General features: G+C 39.0%; 1 protein-coding gene across 1 annotated transcript in view; it reads left to right on the top strand.

The window, feature by feature from the left end:
• Nucleotides 1-18,212, top strand: part of TTLL12 (tubulin tyrosine ligase like 12) — a 29,874-nt gene extending 11,662 nt beyond the window's left edge. The window contains exons 5-14 of the mRNA XM_052789049.1: nt 16-149; nt 3,363-3,439; nt 9,516-9,632; nt 9,740-9,934; nt 11,578-11,689; nt 12,594-12,745; nt 12,830-12,911; nt 13,283-13,351; nt 15,602-15,740; nt 17,683-18,212. Coding sequence (XP_052645009.1) covers nt 16-149; nt 3,363-3,439; nt 9,516-9,632; nt 9,740-9,934; nt 11,578-11,689; nt 12,594-12,745; nt 12,830-12,911; nt 13,283-13,351; nt 15,602-15,740; nt 17,683-17,834 — 1,229 coding nt within the window. The 3' untranslated portion in view covers nt 17,835-18,212. The remainder of the gene's footprint in view (nt 1-15; nt 150-3,362; nt 3,440-9,515; nt 9,633-9,739; nt 9,935-11,577; nt 11,690-12,593; nt 12,746-12,829; nt 12,912-13,282; nt 13,352-15,601; nt 15,741-17,682) is intronic.
• Nucleotides 18,213-18,662: the final 450 nt, after the last annotated feature.

Below are 18,662 nucleotides of genomic sequence, written 5' to 3'. Positions count from 1 at the left end.
CTTGTTTTGCTGCAGACGAAGTGACTCGTGATTATGCTTATGGGGAAACAGATCGCTTGATCAGGAAGTGTGTTTTGTTACCATGGGTGCCTACTGAAGTGTTGGATGTCAACTGTTTTACACCAGAGCCATCAGATGAGCATTACCAGGTATAATTTTAACAAGTTAATCTTGTGTTTTATCTCTTTTAAGAAGAGGCAGTGTCTAAAAAAACATTGCAAGAATTCTGATTTTGCTGCTGCTTAGGCTTAAAGATTGATTCAGAGTATAGTTATTAAATAAAAAAAAATTATTTCAAAGAAAGCATGGTGAGAGAAGAAATCTCGCATATAATATTTAACTGTTTAAAAACTGAAGCAACACAAATGAGTTCTAATATGTTACTGCAGTATTGTGTAACTTTTTTTTTTTATATAAGCATGCTACAATGTACTTCATATGGAGGTACCCACCTCCCAGTTAGATATTTGATACATTGTCTAATAGGCTTACCAATTGGATTTGTTATGGTAGCACTTCTGGTTGGTCTTGAATTACAGAAATATTTTAGTATTTTAGGAGTGGTTATGTTTTTCAGCCTGGCTACTCATTTAATGTCATGGTTTAGAACCATTAAATGTTGGAGCAGAGACATCTTTAATTTGATAGCACTGTTACAAAGTACTTGTCTGTTTTGTTTTGAGCTCTCCTTTCTACTAAGGTTTGTGATATTTTAAGGATGTGAAATGTTTGGAATCTCCTTTTCAAGAGTGAAGTCTGCATGAGATTCCTTTTTAAGAAAAATGAAGAAACTTGATGCCTATGAGGATGCTGTAGTTGCCACTAATAGCAATCAAAATGCAGCTTTGAAGATGAATTTGTACCCCAACTATGTGTTTCTTATGGTAGAGAATAGGCAGAAAGTGCTGGATCCAGCTTGTTATTAACAATATCTAGTCAGAAATGAAGTTAACCCGCGTCTGCGAAGTAAAGGTATACACTCAAAGTAGCTGGGCTGTCTTGTAACCTAAGTCAGATTGGTTGGTTGGGATTTTGCATTTTTGGAAGAGGGATAGATGTACTTTGCATTTACAGATGAGGAACAACAATGCACCCACAGTTTATGTCTTACAGGTGTTCTCTTGGCAAAAGTGCCAGGATCTCAGATAAGGCAAATTTTTGCATGTGTTTTAATTCTGTTTTGTGATGATCAAGTTAACTTGAAGAACTGTGTGGCAAATGGGCAAACAGTATCCTCCTTTACTACCCCACCTTAAAAACATCTTCTCAAAATACCCTTTTTTTTTTCTTTACTGTGTCTCTGCCACTCAGCTATTGAGAAGAGGTGACAGCAAAATATCAGTGCTAGAACCAACCAACAGAGCTTTCTTTTACTCTAGAATGTTTAGCTGTAGATTAAAGTCTTAACTGGTGACAGACCAGTGAAGAATAGCTTAGGGCATAGCACATCCTTAAACACCAAAAGGGACATAGCTAGAAAGAGATACCATGTTGCTGACGCTTCTAAATTCCCCTATTTTCACATAAGCAGAGCTGCGTGCTGAAAAAAGTACAGTCAACTTCAGAGATCTGTTTAAAGCATTAATACATGAGCCAGCAGTTCTGCAGGGAAATAAAATTGTGTGAAAATGCTTCTAAATGTTTATGCAAGTCATACTGTTTCAAAATTGTTTGCTGCTATCACTGTACAATTTCTGCAACTGCTTTACTACTATGTGCAAATAATCATTTGTTGTTAAATGGGCTGTGTTGTTGGTTTTTACTGTAGCTAAGGATGTTATATTTTTTTATTCTAATTTTCCTTTAAATAAACCTGAAGGCTTCAGTGTTCTATTTAAAAGAATCACAGGCTGTTGCAGCAACATTGTTGCTTAACTTTTACCTGTTTTTTGTTCTGTTCCCTGATTTTGGTCTCCAACACAGACCGCAAAGGCTGTAACTTAAATGGTACTATGGGTAATGATTGGGCAATGACTGCAGAAACCGGTGTCAGGGGAGGTAGCTTCTAATGAAGTGTCTGGGATGGAAGAAGTATCTCTTAGAGGGGCTAGAGTAGTTGATGTTCTGCAACAGCTCCCTGCATTCAAGTTGAGAAAAGACAGTAATGAATCCTCTGGTACTGTTCTGAGAATTGTAGTCTTCTCTTAAAAGTACAGGCTCCCTTCCTATTTTTAGGTGACTGCAGGAATTATTTTGTATTTGTACTGTCCAGTCTATTTTAGAAGGTGGTGTCTGACATCTTTGATTGCATTTGTGGTTTTGTTTATGCTTTCCAATTATGTATGATTGTATTCCTTATAACAGCCTTAAAGGTAAAGAGGTATGTCTATGGCTGGACAGACATTTCACCACTGCAACTTGTGAGGACAGCCTGCAGCAGCTGGAACTGTTGTGGAACAGCAGCTACTTTGTTTTCTCAAGATGCACTTCTCCCATCCCAAGAGTTTCTGTGAGCTACTTCCTTTGGCAGGGTATCAGCAATGATCCAACTGTGTATTTCCTTTTATCAGTCAGAGGTGTTGTAAAACATGGAGTGAGATTTTTCAAGCATGTTTACTGCTGAAGACTGCAAAAAGCCTTTTGCTCATTTTTACAGGAGCAGAATTAGGTTCCAGCCTCCTGTAATGTTTTTAGTTATCTGTAATAAAACATCATGGCTAAATGGTCAATCTTCCATTTTGTTGGAAATACAGTAACTTTGTCTTTTACTGCATAAAATCATCTGTGATTTGATATTTTGTTTAATGCTTAGGAGAAACAGGAATTTCTCAGGGTGCTTTGACAGTGTTGATAAGCTCTGGTCTTGAAGCCATGTTTCTTGTTCCTTTTTTACTAGTAGCCTCTCACTTCTGATTCTCTTCTGCCTCTGCTCTTGTACTGATTTTTTTTTTTTTTTTTCTGAGCAACGTATTACACAACATAATATATTTCTCAAAATGCAGCTTTGGTGGAATTCTGTTGTGCTGAAGACAACGGACCAATGAGACATGCAGATGGACTGTCATTTTTATGGTGACTACAAATGCACCTGTATACATGTATTTAAATACTTACATGGAGATAAGGAATTGCAGAAAATTATCTGTAAAGGTTTACAATTTCAGAAAATTTCAACAGGCTATTGCTAATAAAACACTTGGATGAACATTGAGTCATACAGAATATTTTACCTGTAGCTTCTCCATAAAGATTATGTTGTTTTTCAATCACTTCTCTTATAAACCTGATTATGCACACTTTGAAACTCAGTTTGGTCTAAGCTGCTGTTCATATCCGCTGAATATTGTGGAATTTGACCTAAGGCTGCTCACTTATTCTGCCTAGTATTAACTTTTTGTGGGACTTTTTTGTTTGTTTTTTAGGCTATTTTAGCAGAAAACAAGGAAAAACTGCCTATAGCGATAAACCCACCAGTTTATGACAAAGACAAAGTTTTCAAGTACGTATTTGCAAACAAAATGCTTTCTTACCAGGGTTAAGATTAATAATTGCAATGTGCTGAGGCTGAACAGCCTTCTCCAGCCTTGAACAATAGAGGCAAGTTGAAGGTGTGTTTATATGTAGCCATTTGCTTAAGATTCTGACTTACTAGTTGTTCTTGTTGGACTCTTCAGAGTAAATGGATTGTCATGGAATTTCTAAAAATAAATTTAGATGATTTTTTTTTAATAAGTGCCACCGTCTGGGTGAAAGAAAAGTTGCATAATGTTGTAACGCTGTTTTCACTAAGTAGCATAACTAAAGTATACAAGAGACTAAAGACTTCTGCATTATAGTTTGTACGTCCATAGGGTGTACACGTGCTTCTCTGTGCTGGGTGAATATAACACTCTTCCCCTTCTTGAGATGAGATTGCCAAACGGGAGTCTTGTCAAAACCTGGGATGTTTTAAATTGGATATGTGCCTTACTACAAAAATGGAGTGTATGGTCTGAAACTATTTCAGAAGAAAGCTGGAAGAACATTGCAAAGATAAGGGATTTTTGTGAGCAAAAGCAGTGGTGCTGCATGGCTAGACTGCCTTATTACTAGTTTTATTCCAGAAAAACATACTATTACATAGCATGTGCTGCGAGTTGCACTGCAGGGTGTTTGGAGTCTGACACTGGGATCTGAATTCTTGTTTGCAACATTTTGCTTAAGGCATGAGGTTAGGCTAAAACGTATTGGGTAGGTATACTGACACCCCAGCTTCTTGTGGTGAGGGGATTTGTTATTCACTAGGTCAACTTTACTTGAGAAGAACTACTGAAAATCAAAGTCACTTTGAGTTGAGAGGCATTTGTTAACTTGCTCAGTGATAGTCTAGATTTCATTATGCAGTTGAAATCTCTGGTTACAAGAGACTGAGGATAAGCTAAAGCTGTTTTTATCCAGTGTAATTGCCTCTATTTCACATAAGAGAGTCAAAGGTAGATGCATTCTAATAGAGATGGAAAGAAACACTGAGGATGTTGGGAAATGTCGACTTATTTTTCACTGCCACCTCTTTATTTTGCGTCTCATATTTCAGGTGAATGGCATTCATATCAGGGAGGGAAGGAGGAGGGAAACACATGCCAAATCCTTCCTGCTCTCCTTCTAAGGAATGTCATCAACACCCTGGCTATGTACTCCTAAGGGTTTTCCTCTCTTCTTTAACCAGTTCTTGTCTGGAGAGGAGAAAAGAGAGCAGCTTGCCCTCCAGAGGCCAAGATGTTCTGAATTTCATCTACTAAAGTTCCTTCAGGAGCCAGGGTAATGTCTCAGAATCCAGATGACCTAGTGAAAGCTGCAGTCTTCCAGTGCTCTCGGCCTCTTTCAAAGCTTTAAAGGTTTTAAGGCTGCCACCATTGACAGGCAGATGGGAGTGTGTGAAGCTGAGTAGATGTAGCCTGTTAATGTGTATGCTCTGCCTTGTGTATTGCCACTGGTTTAGGGGATTCAGAAGAAATTAAATGCATGAGGTTGCAAAGTTTAGAACCTGAGACATTCTTAGTCATCTTGTTTCCAAGTAAGGCTAAGATAAAGGGAAGATGAAATAAATGTTTAACCTGAATCCTGAAAAGCAGGCAAGCAAGTACATGTAGTTTGATATAGCAAAATTATAGGTTCAAGTAGGTCTTGTAGCATTAATAGTAACTGCTGCCCTAGGGAGATTGTTCTATCCAGCTGTGCTGATTGCTGGCTTGAAAAAAAGGTGGATAAAAGAACTAAATGTTTCAAAGACAAAATTCATATGAAAAGACATTCTAGTTTGTGTTGAGCTTGATTATCTCTTTTTCTCTTGATCTTCTCTTTCATGTTTCTCTTCGGTTACATCAGTCATTTTTTAAAGATACCCAAAGAGCTGTTATGAGACAGCAACTCTGTTTTGACCAATTTCTGTCAGCTCTGTGCTTTGGGAGTTGATTCTCATAACTGCTTCTTACGTTTAAATGCTTTGAGTAAATTAAGTAACATCTAACATGTTTCATCTTATTTGCACAATTTGCACAATTCCACTGAACAATATCTTCTTTAATCCAAGACTTTATAGCATCCCTACTAGGAATTCTATATGACGATTAAAAAAAAATATATCATTCAGGAAGTATAGTTAGCTGACTTCATTAGTTCAGCATGTCGTTGATATTGGAATGAAAGGTCCAAAACAGGTTGGCTAATACCACAGTATTGCAGTGTAGAAGTTCTGTCATCTGTGAAACCCAGAACAGGACTTGGTGCATTTCTTATCTGTCTGTATTTTTATGTACATATGTGGATGTGTATTATCAGAGTAGACATTGCAATATGTACCAACTTATTTAACTAAACACAAGGGAATACCATAGAAGATCCTATGTGCTCCTTAGATAACGACAAAGGAATTGCCCAGTAGTTGTAAGGTGCCTGCTGTTATAGTTTGTGTTCTTCAGTGCAGAGGTCTGATTTTTTTTTCAAATGTATGCATTAATACTGGATATACTAAAGTACCTAAGGGAATCTGACTGCTAAACTCAGTGATAGATGTTGGCAGTGAAATACATTAATTTTATATAGTGTTTCTATGAAATCTTCATTCTTGAAATTAAATCATCTGCCTTCCCAGAACCTTTGACTGTCCCAAGATTTTTATGGTAAGAGGATTGTGTGTAGAACGGATGGAGTAACTTAAACTTGGAACAAGTGGAATGGCCTTATTTCCCCTCTAATCTTAACTTCCATCAGCTTATTTCAGTGGTCTTCCTGCACTTAGCAAAGATAGATTGAGCCCCCCTGTTTCTTTTGTGCTGCATTTTTGTGTTTTCTATAAGCAAGTCTTAAAATACATAATCCAGAATGCTCTGGCACATTAATTTCTTAGTAAGACTTCAGCATTAAGAAAGTAAGCTTTTTATTGTTAATGTGAGTAGGAGCTCTGTGAAATCTTGTTTATAGCTGTAAGCGACTGGAAAAAAACAAAGGTCTAATAGTCTTTGATATCTATATATTATAGAAGATACCACTATCTTCTGTACATCTATAAAGGCAGCTCAGTGTTGTAGTGGGAAATTTTTGAAAGAGAAGTATTCCTTTTGTTAGGAAGGGGTTTCTTAGTTTTTAGTACTTAACTGGGGGAAAAAGAGTACCAGAATCTTTCTTTAAGCCTGCTGTTCGGAGTGAGTTAATGCAAGTCACTACTTGTATTTCTGTGTGGTGTAGAGCTTATGTAGAGTATTTAAGTGAATTAACACTAGGGTAAATGGATTTTTGGATGTGCAAGAGGAGGTGACCCATCTCTCAGTTGAATGCCTGATTTGTATAAAAATAATCCTGCTCTTCAGCTGAGAAAAGTAGCTGATGCCCAGCCAGCAGTGGGAGTTTATTACTAAATTATGTATTTGGAAACATGAAATAAAAAGGGGGTGGAGGGGAGGGAACCTCTGACTGATTAAATGATGTCTAGGGAATGGCGTGGAATAAGATTTATTGGAGTTACCAGATGCTGCCAGGCTCTCCAGGTGTTCTTCCATGCTGTGTAAGGCCAAATGCCTTGGCCTCAGGCCTTTGTTACAGTAGCATTTTTAATATCATTGCCTCTTTCTGACTGGAGTAAGGGAGTTTGCCACACGGGTTATGTTTTTGTTTGGCCTTAAGCACTGATTAATCTGTTTTAACACCTTAGATTATAGTTCAGCCTCATTGTTACCCCAGTTGGAAGAACTGTTGTGAGAACCATCAGTTGATGAACCAGAGGTTTCAAAGGTATTTGCTGTAACTGCAACTGGAGGGGAGGGAAGCCTTACTCTTTTGACTCCCAGAGATCCACTACTGAGTTACTTCCACCAGTTTCTGTAAAAACCTTTTTTTTGAACTTTACCTGTAAGTGCATGCAAGGTCTCTGGTAGTTCATATGCAAAGGAGTCCTATCTGTGACTCTTCATAGCTCTAGCGTAACACTAATTTTGAACCAAGGTTTCACTTCTGTCCTGGGGAAAGCAACTGTAACTGGACTGTTTTTGCAGATAACTAACCAAGTGGTTGTACCGCTTTAGCCCAACTAGAACTGTAGCTGTACTCTAAATATGTAACATTATGCAAGTTTTATCCAACCACATTGTTTTTCAGAATGAGTGTACCAAACTCTACACTTGACTATGTTACTTTTGCCCTTTTTCCTGAGCTGGAAACCAGATACTGCTCACATATTCTGGAGCAGAAGCCAGGAATCCTGAAAGCCAGCATTCCAGCACTCTGCCATGAAAAAATTGTGCAATATGTTGGCAAAATATTTCCATACCATGCTAAAGAGGCTTAATCACAAGAATGAAAAAAAAAAAACCCAAACCAAAACTATTGCTGCTCCCATTTATTGAGTGGATTTAATAACCAGTATAGGTCCATTGTGTAGATGTGATGATCCTCTTGCTACTAAGACCTATTAGCTAGGTTTACGCAGGACTAGTGTCTTTGTGGAATAATAACTTGTATTGTAGGGTGTGTTTGTAAGCGACTGATCTGGGACTGTATTAGCAACTTAAATTCTAGTATTTGTGCTACATGTGTTCCTGCATGCATATTTTTGGGGGGGATGTTGGATGCTTCAAGACTTTGCTACAGCATTATAAGGCCTTTTATCTTCAGGTCACCAATTTGATTTCCTTTTGCTTCAGCAAGGACTAAAAGTTGCTCCAAATCACAACACTTCTATATGAAATGGGTTTGGCAGAACTTGTACTGGATCCACTACATCAAATTTGGTATTGTACTTTCCCCTAATGTGCAGACTTATAAGGTGAAGCCACATGTTGCAGAAAGAAATGCTAGTGGGGTTGTATGAAGATACTGTGGTCTGTTGCAACAATGGGGAAAGATTGGTGACTTCTTTCAACAGGGATGCTAGGCTGACTCTTCATCTACAGTGAAGTCGCCTCTCTTAGTCTTAGGCTCCAGCATAAATAGTATAACCATCGTAGTATGTCACACGTGGAGCTATGCAAAACATCTTACATCCTTTTCTTTTTAAAGAATATATTTCCCTCTGTGACTGGGCTATTTTTACAGTTCATCATTTCAGAGAAGTCTCTCTCGGGGGAATATATCTTCCAATTGGTTAGTAGCAGAGGAGGAGAGGAAAGTTACGCAGCTGATAAGAATAGGTCTGGAGAGGAAGAAGAATATAGTGGTTTCTCGTGGAAAAAATTAGCGGTTGCTTAGTCTGTTTAAATGTCCCCTTACCATGAGAACTGTTTTCTATGTCAGTCTTGCTTTTTGAGTCATCATGCTGAATTCCTAATTAAGTGACCTCACTTCAAGCTGTAAAATCATCAAAATAACCTATATTGCTATCTGCTTATTTTAGCGTGTCAGATAGCCAAGTCACTGGTTTTATTTGAGAGGGGAATTTCCTAAGATATGCCACATCTTGCCTCATTCTTTGTTACATTCTGTAATGTGTATCAGGTTTGGGTTGGGTTTTGGTGTGGTTTTTTAATGGGGCTGGGTGGGGGTTTGTATTAAACCTCAAAGTTGTGTATACTTCCTGCGCATATGCGATGTACATACTTTCATATGTTTTGATTGTTTGGAAGTGTCTCTATGTATGTGAAATTCTGAACAAATGAAAATAGTCTTCTGAAGCTACCGAGTTAAACTGACAAGATTTCCTATTAATTTCTCATGGATGACAGCAGGTTGATTTTTAGAGCTCTTCCAGCAATGAAGGTGTTTACAAGGTCTCTCATTCAGGGATTTCTCATGTAGAATAGTGAATTCATGTTACTGCTTCTCTGTCAGGGACTTAGTCATTGTCTTCTGAATTGCTGTTTTTGTTAAGTTGTAGGAGCTAAACTCTCTTTGAGATTTCTGTCTCAAAATACAGTATTTTTAATCTGTCCCACTTCGATTTAAAATGTTTCTGTGGATTAAGAAGAGATTGTCACAGATGGTGTGTATTCGTAAAGCATAATGCTTGTAGAAAACCAAGCTTAAAACTTTTTTCTGTTCAAGCAGGAGTTGATCAGTTTCAGAAACCAAACTGACATTTTTCTTCATATGCCTTTTTCTTCTTCTAGGGTTTTCACAGACATTCAGCAAGTCCTCAACAACCTGACACATCCCCGTTTTGTATTCACAGACAACGAGGGAAAAGCAGACATCCTCTACAACTTCTCACACTTCAAAGATTATAGGTTGCAATTGTTCCCCTGATAATACAAATTCTTTATTTGCTATAAAAACTGTTCCCAAAGGCCTCCCCAACCTTCCTCCTTCACCCAGCAACTTATCTATTTTGTAGGAAGCTAAGTGAGGAAAGGCCTGAGGTAATGCTGAATCAATTCCCATGTGAGAACCTTCTGACTGTCAAAGACTGCCTGGCATCCATTTCTAGACGAGCTGGAGGACCAGATGGGCCAAGATGGTTGCCTCGTACTTTTAACCTCCAAACAGAATTGCCTCAGTTCATCAGCTACTTTCAGCAACGTGACAGAAGGTGGCTTGTGTTTCTACTTCCTTACGTTTTGTGCTTTCTTGATTCCACGTTCCTCAAAAACCAGTAGCCTGCATTTTGGGCTTGACAGCTGTTATGCTACCATGAGTTTGCTCTTGCTGTGCTTATGTTCAAGTGAATTTTACCTGGAAAGTGTGAGCTTTTTAGGTATTTTCTTTAATGTAAGAATAGTTAAGCAATGCATTTTGAAACACAGAAATTTCACCATCATTTGAATACAGATTTGAAGGTTGTTGCTTTTTGTCTAGTCAAGATCTTACCTCTTATATTTAATAGATATACAAAGGTTCAAAATGCATTTCCAACAAATGTTTTGGGTTTTGTTTTTTTTTTCCAGGGGACCAGTAGCAGTTGTTCTTGCACTTAAGCCAGAGTGGAAGATGTTTAGAGTTAATGTACTTGGGTTCTGTAAGATTGTGAAAGTAAAATTTAATTTTAGTGTTAGCCTAAAGCAGTTCTGGAGCTTTAGGGTTTTAAATCCACACTTTTTCTACTGCTGCAGCTGCCTCAGAGTGGATGGAAACTAAGATTTTCGTTTGGTGAGAGAGCAAGCATTGCATACTGCTAGTGGAATAACCTCTTATGCCTAGCATGGAGTATTCTGATTGAAAGGTTGCTTCTTTGGTGATGCTTGCTTATGGTGCCACCTGCCAGGCGTTTCATTTGGCTGTTCTTTGCTCTACATACTCTGTTATTGACTGGCATGACCAGGAGAGAGCGCTCGTTCATGTATCCCTAGCATGTGGTGTTTTAATTCCTTTTTAATATCAAGGATTGACAGTGAATGCAATATGTATGTAGGGAGTGGGAAGGAAGGGATAGGAATTTTCAAATAAATAACAGGCCGTCTTAAGTTAACATGGCTAACTTCAGCTCAGTTTATGCTGTTTGTCATGAAGCTCAAGAATTTTCTGAGGATGCTTTAATAGATTGAGAGAAGGAAGACATCAAGTGTCACGCTGCCCTTACTCAGAAAGATACATTGAAAGACCAGCATTTTGCCTGTTTTCCTCAAGGACAGTTCAAAGAATTTGCCCCTTGAGGTGACTAGGTACTAAAAAGTGAGAAGATGTTGGTGTGCTTTCATTTTCTTGCAGAATGAACCATTGAGATATTGTGTGATTTCTTCCCAAAGGGATGAGTTATGGTATCATTTAATGTGAATGATTTGGAGGTGTTATTAGGGAATCAACTTGGAAAATTGCACGATACCCTGCCAGAATGTTCTCAGGCTCCTGGCAGAATGATTTCCACACTGTGACCTGTGCATGTTCCTGATGATGCTGTCCTGTTGATGGGTTGTTTTCCCCTTTTGAAGGAGTCAGATGCAGAAGAAGAAAATAAACAGTGAGAGCATGCTAGGCCCTAACTGAAAAGATCAGTGAAAACTAGCACTGCCTTTTCTCCCCTTTATGCCTAAGGCCTGCCACTCCCAGCTGTCAGTCAAAGGTCCTTAGTTCTTGCACTGTAGCCCACAACTTTATAAACTATTTATTCAAGGGAGTACATAGATCAGTTCAAGTGGATGTTCAGACAGATGAATGAGGTGGATACTTACAGGTGTTGGCTTCTCTCCCTCTCTCCCTCCCTCCTTCCCTCTCTCCCTCCCTCCCTCTCTCTCTCAGAGGAGAAGACAACCACTGGATATGCAAACCGTGGAACTTGGCCAGAAGTCTGGATACCCACATCACCAACAGTCTTAACAATATCATCAGGCATAGGGAAAGCAGCCCAAAGGTTAGAGAGCATGGTTTTGAATGTGATTTAAAGAGGAGAGATGAAAATACTGCTTCATAAAAGGAGGTCTAAAAATACAAAGAAGGAAATTAATTTTCTCCAAAATTCATACGCTGGCCAGAAGCATATGGTTTCAATCATTCAGAATTGATTCAGATTCAAACTGATCGGCTCTGTTTGTTGCAGTGATGAACTCAGAGCCTGGTGTTTTCTTACTTAAAAAGTAAAACTTGCCATGACAGTAATGAATACGCCAGTGTGGTGCTGCTTTAACGCTAATCCTCAGACTGGCAGATGAACACACATTAGCTATAGTTAGCGTTGGTCATAAATTTTGGAACATTATTGCTTCTGTCTCCTGGTTGATCGTTATTGCTGATCCACAGCTCTGCTCAGTGGCACAAAGTACTGTCTTTGCCAACAATAAATGAATCATGGAGCTCTTTTATAGGGAGTGTGCAATATGCGGTCATACCTCAGTGTCACTCCAGCTTTATTTCTGTTGATGTGTGGACTGCATGTATTTTCTGGAATGCAGAAATGCACAAAGAATTGCTTCACATTTCTAGTTCTAAACAACAATGTCACCAACATTATAAATAAAATTAATTTTGAGATTTTTTTTTTGAGTACATTCTGGCTTCCCACTTTCCCCACCCAGATGTGGGAGTTTGATAAAAGGTACCTATTTGCATAACAACGTTGCGTATTTGTGCACATTTCTGAAGAAAAACTGAAATGCATGCAAGGATACCCTAAATCATCGAGATCCATTGACACTTTGTTTTTATTTCAGTTGAATTATATTTACTGTGAGTGTTTTTGCTTTGTTGGAGATCCATTGACACTTTGTTTTTATTTCAGTTGAATTATATTTACTGTGAGTGTTTTTGCTTTGTTGTAGGTAGTCTGCAAATATATTGAGAATCCAGTCTTGTTTCACCGAGAAGATGTGGGGATGGTTAAATTTGACATCCGTTATGTTGTATTGCTGCGGTCCGTAAAACCACTCAAGCTGTATATCTATGATGTATTTTGGCTGCGCTTTTCAAATCGGTAATTACGTTCCCCTTGTTAGTGTGGAGGGGCTTAGAATTATATCTGATACCTTGGAAACTAAGGAGTTGTTTTATTCCTTAGGGCATTTTCACTTGATGACTTGGATGACTACGAGAAGCATTTCACAGTCATGAATTATGCTCCCGGTGTAACATTAAAACAGGTAAGCAAACAGTCCAAAACACTCCCTCACCTTTCTGTCAAATATTTTCCTAGACTCTTTCCCCTCTTCCCCCCTAATCATCTGTGATTATGTAAGGTAATACAAACCTACATCCTGAATATAACCCACACTGATAGAGACCAGTAAAAAAATTATTAAAATGGCAGCTAATCATTGTCAAAGACTTTAGTGTGATCTTTTATAACAAGAAATGCTGTAACAAGGAAGGTGTTCAGGAACTGTCTAATGCCCCAGTTCTCTACCTGGGTTTGTATGACTGGCAAAAAATATTCCATGTTCCATTCTCTTGTCATCTGATTGCTCAGTCATTCCCAACCAAAACAGTCTTTGATGTTGCTAAACTGTTTTAGGTACACTGTGAAGAATTTATTCCTCTGTTTGAAAAACAATATCCTGAATATCCTTGGGCAACGGTACAAGTAAGTCAGCAATTTATCTTTCTCATGTAAATGTTCATGGGTTGTTTTTTTTTTTACTCGGCAAACTAGCTTTTCCAAATGTGTTGGGTTGGTTTTTTTTTTCTTATAGGACATACTTCATGTGTATCCGTTCCACAAAGGGCATCAAACGTTAACCTTTACTTTAGAAGCTTTTCTTAACTTAGCATAATTCCCCCTCAAACATTTCGTTGCTAGCATTTGAGAATTTTATTTCATGATTACGCTATGAGAATTCTTTATATTTGACTGAGTAATAAAGCCAGTCCTGACTACCCTCAGGATCCTGGGACCAGGATCTTTTTTCTTGCAAGTTCCATCTTTTTTGCAGAAGGTTGCCAATAATCTAAGCCCATGGTTGTGAAAGATTTGGTATTTCATGCAAAAAGGCAGGGAAGTCCAGAATATAAAGTGTGCTAATCACTACAGATGTTGCTCATATGACTGTGGAAAAGTTGTTTTCAAAGCCTTCACTACTCTTCAGCAGAATATTAACTCTGATTCTGAAAAGCTGAACCACTGAGATATTCAGGCTCTTGCTTCCTTTGTTCCAAATGCTTTCACAAGATAAGGAGGTGTCAGAACAAGTAGGAAACTAAAGTAAATAGGAGATTACAGTATATAGTAATCTCAGTGGAATGGCATCACAGGTTTTGATTTATCTTTTTTAAGCAGAGCTGTCAGTCTAAAGATCTCCTTGTACACTTTCAGGTTAGCTTGCTGTGCAGTGCACTGGAGCTCACTCACAATACAAGGATGTGCCCAGCTGTGCCCAAGTGGCTTATAGAAATAAGCACTGCCCCTGCTCCAGGTGTAATATGCTTGAAGGGTTATGCTGCCAGATTGGATGGTGCAGAGGCTGCATTTGTATACTGTGGCATATTTAAAAGAAAACAAGTTAGGCTGGTCTTCTCTCTTTTCCTAAAGAGCCCTCCTCCACCAACGTAATATCTCTGAGCTAGTAAGTTAGAAACCCTGTTTGCCTTTGAGTCTGCAATGCAGAATTTCCAGCTGCTGACCCAGCTTCTCTGTGTTAGCGAGCTGGCCAGAGCCCTGTCCCTGGTCATTGCATTGATGACTTTTCACAAGAAAACAGATGGTTCCCTAATACTAGGGCATCTTTTATCTGGGAATAGTAAGCTCCAAATACTATAGTTCCATAAAATATGCAGGAAGGTGGATGAGGGCCACCTTATTGATTTTTTTTTTTTTTTTTTTGCCTGTAGTTCATGCTTGAAAGAAAAAGCTGAATGTGAAGATGTGGTTCAGAAACATGCACAAAACTGAATTGTTGCATTCTTCCATATTTATCAGGAGCTAGAAGATGCAGAATGAATGGTAGCTGAGCATTTATATGTGCATATGCTTTCAAAAGTGAATAAATTACCCAGCTGTGGGTTGATTTCCATAAATTAATTTACATCAGTTTTAAGTAGAACCTCATATCCAATCAGTGATTCTCAGAGTATGACAGGTTTTGCAGCATTAGGTTTAAAATAGTCTGGAAGAGACTACAAGGAGTGAAAAGAGAGATGTCAAAATATGTGCTGTAGGTTACCCAAAGTAGTACTGTGTGCAGAATAGGAAGTATTACACCATCTTTTCATTTGCAGAACAAATGGTTCACTGCATTATAAACTCAATGCTAAAATTCACACCTGTATGTTCTTTCTATTTCACTTTCACACTGGATATCTGACTGTTTCTCAAAATACAAATGTAGTATGTTCTTAAAATCTCCACGTCCCCACTACCCTTTTTAGAGGGGTGTTAAGTGGGTTGAAGATTTTTCATTGCAGAACAACACAAAACAAAGCTAGAATACAACTTAATAGGCAGGGGAAAGTTAGAACTTCACAGTTGTACTGCTGGTGTTCACAGAACTCACTGGGATTTTCTTTTCCCTTTCCTCTACACATAAGTGCAATACTGTACATAATGCCTGAGAAGGGGGTTAATTCTAATATTAAATGCCCTATTTTCAGGATTTCTGTAGTACTGATTTGGTCCCCAGAAGAAGTCCATGGATATTGCTGGGTGCTCGGCACTGTCACTGTGTTGTCTTTAGGTATCAATGTGCATTTTGAAGCTGATACTGTGCAGAGTTTCATCGGTTGGCTAGTGTAATTTATACAAACTCTTTAAAAAGCTGTATGAGTGAAGTGATTAAAAATACGTTTATTGCTTTTATGGAACCTCACTTCTCATTCAGAGACCTTTTTCTCTTACTAGGCAAATATTTTTAAGGCATTTGCTGAAGTGTTCCAAGTTGCTTCAGCTAAACCTGCACCTCTTGGCATCTGCGACTATCCGTCATCAAGAGCAATATATGCCATTGACTTGATGCTTAAATGGGACACCAGCAGGGATGGTGAGAAGCTCATTTCTTTGAATGTTGAATTCTTTATATTTGTGGACCTTTTCAGAAATTTATTTCTGTCTGAACTCTTACTGTTTTTCAAGCAGTGTGAGCTGTGTGCTCAGTGCCTTCCACTGACATCAAAGCATATCTGGAGTTGCAGATCTGTGGGGTTAGCATCTGCCATGCTGGTTAACAGGAATGATGGGGGAGCTGTTAACTGTGCTTGACTGAGTCCTTGCTTCTCTTGTGCCCCTGCTGCTGCTGTTCTCTGTTGTAAAAACAAACAAACAAAAATGCAAACCACCACACGCATTAAAAAAACCCAACCGTACAGCAGTCTAGTCACTCTGACAGCAGCAAGTTTTCTTTACCGTTTTTGGTGAGAGAATGTCTGAAATACCTGTCTCTTTATGAAAGCCTTAAAGAGACACCTTACTGTCTGTGGCTTCCAGGCTTGGACCAGTGTCTTCAATGCACAGTTACTTGCTAAAGCAGGGAAGGGACTACATTCACCACTTCAGTGCTGTTGATGTCCTCAGGACTGTCACTCAGTTGTTGCCAAGTCTCTACAAGAACACATATGTGAGGGTGCTTCACGTTAGTGCCACAGCATGGCTAACTACCTGGAGCCTTTCTTCCAGCCAGTTGTGGACGACTGGTAACAAAATTTGCCAAACAGGGTGAATTCTTTATTATCTCACCAGGAGGCTCAAAAATGTTCTGTAAGCATGCCCAACCCAGACACGTGTCTCTTGTAGGTAGAAATGCAGCAGAGGCACCAAAACAAAAAGGACTGCCAGGAGAGTATTAAACAGAACTGAGTGTACTCTTCTTGTGCCATTGTGGTCCCTGGGACACAGGAGAAATTAATTGCCTGTGCCCAGGTTTGCTGGAGGAGTGATTAGATGTTGTATATGTTGAGTGGGTGCCCCTAGCCCCCTGCTGCGGTGGCTGATTCTGTAAATATTGAATCACTTTGATGGAGGGAAATGATTGGGAAACGGGAGGTGTAGAATTGAGCCTTTACTGTTCAGATCAGGTGGAGCAAGGGTTTGAATTTGGGTGTGCTACATCCATGTTGAATGCTCTTTCACCTGTCCCAGAGTTGTCTTGAATGGGAGAGGCAAAGCAACTCACTAATATTACTAGCTTGAGGAAGACTATTGCAGTAAAAGGACCAACCTCATGTTACAGCCCTGGCTGAACATGAGCTGCGTGGGTGCCTAGGCTTTTGAAGACAGGGGTGTGGGTACAAAAGTCACAGCTGTGATGCTGTAGGCAGCCTGTGGACAAACAGATTAGTTGCTTCTGTGCAGAGCAGAGCATGGTTTACCTATGCATCAGAAGCTTGTACCCTCACTTTCAATCTCAACACCAGACAGGAAATAAATTCCTTGGTTTCTGTTTGCACAGAATGCATTTGATTCTGAACTGTACTGATTAAGTTTTAAGAGAAAATTAAACTTCCTGACTTCCTTCTAGGAGTGAGATGAAGTGGCAGGTGGGAGTGTCTGGAACATAAAGGAACAGGACTGCTAGAACTAGAAAGGTAGATATCCAAGAGCTTTAAGAAAGGAAGGTTTGTGCTGAAAAGTGAAAGGAGAAGCAGAGTTTTCTGGAAGATGTTTCAGACTGTCAAGCAAGACAGCTGTATTGGGGAGATCCTATTGAGTTGCAGCAAATTCTCATTCTAAATGAGTCATTGAATTAGCACCGTGATTACAGAATCTGTTGGATAATTGTCTTCTGTATAATGATGGTAGAACAGACCTCTGTCCCTCCAAAAAAACCAAACCCACTGAAATAAAAACACTGTACCGGCTTGCCAGCTTGGGTCATAAGATGGCTTTTTCCAGTCATTTTCTATAATCTCTGGCTTGAAGACAGGTAGTGATTCAGGACCTCTATAGAGCCTTGTATTAAGAGGCAATGTTTGTGTTCTCCTTTACAGGGAAAAGAATTATGCAGCCTCAGATCCTGGAGGTGAACTTTAATCCTGACTGTGATAGAGCCTGCAAATACCACCCTACCTTTTTTAATGATGTCTTCAGCACCCTGTTTCTGGATGAAACGGACAGCTGCCATGTGACATGCATTGTCTAGCCACAGGAGGCTTGACTCTATTATTTCCTTCCCAGATATGCTTAACAGCAAGATTTATATTTCAGTTCTATGAGCTGCTGATGCAACTATTTTCCTATACTGGTAACCCAGGAAAAAAAAATTCATATCAGAAGAATATGCATATACTATATACTGTATTGATAATCATTTTGTCTGCATTTTCCTTGTCTTGCTTAGTTCTATAAATCATCAGTTTGTGTTGACCAAATGTCTTGTTTATTGAATATGGGAGACCTCAAAATAGGACAGTAACTGGAGCAATTGACTTGTTTTTCAGGTAGCCTGATTGCTTGCTTGCTGGGAAACATTGCACAAGTTCCCCATGTCAACATTAAAACTATAATTTACTGAATCATATTGGAGTTTGTATATCTCTTTCTTAATCTTTCCCTCTTATTCAAAGATCTAAAATGTCTGATGGGAAAATAATATGGTATTTCAGTGCAGTGAACTACTAGGGTAGTGAGATTAACGATTTGGTGGCTCTTCCCATTTTGCTTGTTTAAAAAAAGGCAAACAAAACTCACAACATTTAGGAACCCTCTACTGCTGGCTGTCATCCTTAGCCTGCCCCTTAAAGAAACTAGAGTTTTTCAGAAGTGGTCAGGCAGGAATTGAGAAGGATGCAATGTCTAGAGCAGCACAGGAAAGCAGGAGCAGCCTGAAGGAATGAAAGGGATCTGGGAAACTCTGCCAGAAGCCCAAGCAATCTTTGGACTTCAAAGTTTAGGGCTTAAGATAGAGGTACTTGAGAGTGGGGTGTCAGTTCGAAATTACTTATTCCTAATCTCTTGTCCCTTCTCGCAT

The sequence above is a fragment of the Harpia harpyja genome, chromosome 6, assembly GCF_026419915.1.
Source record: "Harpia harpyja isolate bHarHar1 chromosome 6, bHarHar1 primary haplotype, whole genome shotgun sequence".
Classification (NCBI taxonomy): domain Eukaryota; kingdom Metazoa; phylum Chordata; class Aves; order Accipitriformes; family Accipitridae; genus Harpia; species Harpia harpyja.
This window is presented reverse-complemented; position numbering and strand designations above follow the sequence as displayed.